The sequence below is a fragment of the Cucumis sativus genome, chromosome 2, assembly GCF_000004075.3.
Source record: "Cucumis sativus cultivar 9930 chromosome 2, Cucumber_9930_V3, whole genome shotgun sequence".
NCBI classification, from domain to species: domain Eukaryota; kingdom Viridiplantae; phylum Streptophyta; class Magnoliopsida; order Cucurbitales; family Cucurbitaceae; genus Cucumis; species Cucumis sativus.
Window position 1 is genome coordinate 7053169 of NC_026656.2, and position 4382 is coordinate 7057550.

Below are 4382 nucleotides of genomic sequence, written 5' to 3' on the forward strand. Positions count from 1 at the left end.
GTTTTGATATATTACACCGACAACAAGAACTAGCCGTTTGGTTAAAAAGCAGTCGTAAAACTCAGATCGGAGGAGATAACACCAAACTAAATTCAAAAGCCAAAAACATAAATCACATCTTTCAAGAAACAAACAAATAAAAAGTAGCTGTTATTAACCTCATTTTATTCCAATCATTCCCATTCTAACGTCTCTCAAATTTTAAATATGAACATAGAAAAGAAAAATGACCGTTGCCCCCTAAACCTTCAAATCCCTATAAACTTCCATTTCCCCTTCTCCTTCCTTCACATCCTCAATCTCATCATCTCCATCTCTTCTTCAATCTAAAAATCCCCCAAAATTTCCTTCTCTCCCCCTCAACAAATGGGTCTTTCACCTTCATCTTCAACCTCAATTTCTAGCTCACACTACAACATCCACAAGCTCTTCCTCCTCTGTAACTACATCCTCCTCGGCGCTGCCTCCAGCTGCATTTTCCTCACCCTCTCCCTCCGTCTTCTCCCTTCCGTTTGCGGCTTCTTCATCATCTTCCTCCACGCCTTCACCATTGCCGGCGCCGTCTCTGGCTGCGCCATGGCATCCGCCTCTACCGGCCGCTGGTTCGGCGTCCACATGGTCTTCACCGTCCTTACCGCCATCTTCCAAGGCTCCGTCACCGTCCTCGTCTTCACTAGAACCGCCGACTTCCTGGGTGAATTGAAATCATATGTCCGAGAGGAAGATGGATCGGTGATTTTGAAGTTGGGCGGCGGATTGAGTGGATTGATCTTTTGTTTGGAGTGGGTTGTTCTTGTTCTTGCGTTTTGTTTGAAGTATTATATGTATGTCGAAGGGAATGGAAATGGTGAGGGTTTGAAGAGAAGTGCTAAGGTTCAGCAATTTGAAGATTCAACTTGGGCAGCACCATTTCCTGTTTAGAAACACAAATCAACACACATTTTTATTTCTCATTCTTAATTTAAACTTTGTTTGATGATTCAATTTGTGAGTCATATTCATATATGTATTCTTTCTTATTGATTTTTATATGTTTGTTAATGTATGTTTCGGAATTAAATTATGGCTTCTATATTGAAGGGGTTATTCATTCAAATAATATAATATACTATACATTACTTTTGTGTCTTATCACCTCTCCCAATTCTCATTGCATTTTTCTTTTCCAATAATGGCGAAATGCTTTCTACCTGATCTTTCCATCAAACCTTTTCCTTTCTTACGTAATTCATAGAAATCAGCTACTATTGACCAAAATAGCTGTAAAAGCTTTTTCCAGTTTAGTGTCTTTGAAGAAACTAAATTCCTAATTAGATTGCGAATAACTGCTTTAGAGAGGAGTGATGGCGCCATTAGGAGTTTTGGCTCGCTCCCACTTCTCTTGGTTCTTCTTTTACTCATTCATTTTCTCCTCCTTAATTTGCTCTTAGTTAGAAATCATCCCACTACTCAATTCTCACCCTCGGTGCTCGCAAAAAGGGGGGAAAACTGACATTCCAATGGGGAAAGGTCCATCACATTTGGTTTGAAACTAACGAAGAAGAGAGATCAATGAATTATAAATAAGAAGGAACACAGTTGTAGATTGCATGTTGGAAGAAAAAACAATGAGTGTAGATCCAGAATAGACGAGCATGAATAGAGAAAGGAAGGCCACACAAATAACAATCTCAGGATAGGATAACAACTAAAATAATTTCAAATATAGCAATGTTTTAAAATGTTATTACATTTACAACTTCTAATTTGACGTAGTTGTCTATTTATCCTGCTGCAATGTTCTGGAAAAGAGTCTTGTTTTGAATTTAGTTGCACCTTTAATCTTAGTTAATTAATTTTTATTTAATAGTTAGAATTTAATTGGAATTTTTTAAAGGCTACATAATAGGAATTTACTAGGGTGATATTAGGAACTTAATGGTGCATATATATACCTTCCATTTAAATGGAAGGTATATTTTTAAAAAGAAGTTGGAAGATTTCTTAACGCACAACATGTAACGTTGAGAGTTCTCTCCATGAGAATTTCCGATGTCGTCCATAAAGGCGTTGGGAATTCCTCTCCCTTCACTTTCTCCTAACATTGGTCCCGACGAGCATTTATGCGTCGAAAAATTCTAAGAACCATGTTAAACAATAAGACTCAAAGAACACAACTCTAACAATCACAAAACTAATTTGATTTCAACCCCAACAGTCGCACAACATGTTAGATTCAAGTTTCTTAGATGATATAACAAACCAAGGATTGGACAAACGAACTTAGAAACTCCCATCAATCCTTGATCTTCAAAGCACTCCACAATCAAGACGGGCCAATCTTCACTTGAATACTCCAAATTTTCATGCATTCTATCATAAAAACACACAAGAACAAAATTTTATATTCTAGAATTTTCAGATTTCATTCATTCCAAATTCTTACTTTTTAAACGTGGAAATTACAACTCTATTTACATTAATTAAAATATGAAAGGAAAGGCCACGATATTTAATTTTATATCATTTCAATTACCGTAACAAAATGAAAACATATAAATATATAATTCCTTTTAATTTCATTACTTTTAGGATGCCCAACTCTATTTAAACAACAGCTGAATGCATCTCTTCAAAAGGAGAACACGACGGGACGATAATCAACATTAGGTCCAATGCATTCCAATAATTTCAAAAAACCCGCCAGTTTACATAACTAATTTCCAAAACCACCCCAATTTTCTAAATAATGGCAAACATAAACTTAACATTTTCGAATAATTTATATTCTAAAATTTATAAAAAAATGAATATTTTATTTTTGGAATGAATTATTGAAAAGAAAATATTTGTTTTATTTAAATTGGAAAAGAAAAAAGAAAAAGGAAGATATTTAAGGGAAAAGAATAATATAATAATATTTATTATTAATAATAGTATTATTAGTACTATTTGTCATCTTCTTCACTCTCACCAAACCCTAGACGTCGACGACACCTCCATCTCCGTTTAGTCGAGATTTCCACATTTGTAGTCATCCCCTCTATTCTGTTAACTGAGAACTAAGCCGTAAGGAAACGTCTCCTCCGCTGCACGTGGCTAGTTGCATTTTTACTTCATCTGAAGTCGAGCGCCTTTGCGCTGTTTGTTCCTTCATGCATCGCACGCCCAGCCGCGTCAGTCTGCTTCATCACCATTCGTTCACCGGTTTTGCCAAAACTTCCAGACACCATCAGTTGCTGGATTTTAGTAACTTTGTGATCGTTGGGGTTTTGTGGTATTTGTTCTTAATTACCCCTTGAAGTTAAAATAATATTAATTTTTAGTATTTTGGAAGAGACCAAAGATGATAGAAGACGGAAAGGGAGAATACATGGTATGTGGTTGATGTTTGATATCGAATACAATGTATTTGGATGTAATTACACTGTATCTGTCCTAAAAATCAAGTGGATATATTGTTGCTGTAATTTAAAAGAATAATTAAATAATAAAAATATATATTTTATATTCACAACTGAATCTATATATAAACTATAATTAAAAACTAAAAAGATATTACATTTTACATTTTTTCTTTCTGACCTTGACAAAATTTTAGAGATCGCCTGAATGTGCGTGCAACAATTAAGAAGTATAATCATGTTGAGAACAAAATTTTCTAAGAACTAGAGCTCAAACGAGTGAAGAAGAAAATCTCTTGAAAAAGCTCACCTTTGCGCCAAACGAAAAATAATCTATAATCGGTTTGACGAAGATTTGATGGAATCTAGGAAAGTGGAAGATAGTGAAGTTGGATTCTTTTCAGCTTTGAATATCTAAATTAAACGTGCACTTTTCATCCAGGATGTGTTATTTAATTACTCGTATTTGGGTTTTAGGTGAACAATTGTATTTAGAACAGTTTTTGAATTAGCTAGAGGCATTTGAGACATTGTTCCATTTATTTATTTTTCAGATTTTTCAGTTTTGCTATTCTAACAATTTAAAAATAAATTTGCTATTTTCCCAAAGTAAAAGTCATAATTTGCTATTCTTCTTAAGAGCCCTTGAAAATATTTACTCGAGTTGAAATAAATGATAATGTTTTGAAGGAAAGTCGTCTTAGCTTGTCGTGGTTAATACAACAGTTTAATAATTCTGCCCATCTACCTGAAGATGTTGATGAAACCAAATACAACAGTACACTCGAGTCTGTATTCTCACACTAAGTAGAAGGTTAGTTTTCTCCGATAATACTAAATGTACACCTCCCTTTACTAGAAGATTTTAACATTGCATTAGGACATATAGTAGGCAAGTTGGTTGTCTTGCATGGTTGTACAAATCAAACAATTATGCTAGACATCAGTTATTGATGCTATTCTAGTGCTACAAATTTGGGCACGGGATCGGTTTCCTGT

At 34.7% G+C, this 4382-nt stretch overlaps 1 protein-coding gene across 1 annotated transcript; it reads left to right on the forward strand.

The window, feature by feature from the left end:
• The first annotated feature begins 269 nt into the window (after positions 1-269).
• LOC101217347 lies at positions 270-1131 on the forward strand. The gene has a single exon (XM_004138841.3). The coding sequence runs from the start codon at positions 367-369 to the stop codon at positions 919-921; it is 555 nt and encodes a 184-aa protein (XP_004138889.1). The 5' UTR covers positions 270-366; the 3' UTR covers positions 922-1131.
• The last annotated feature ends 3251 nt before the right edge of the window (positions 1132-4382 follow it).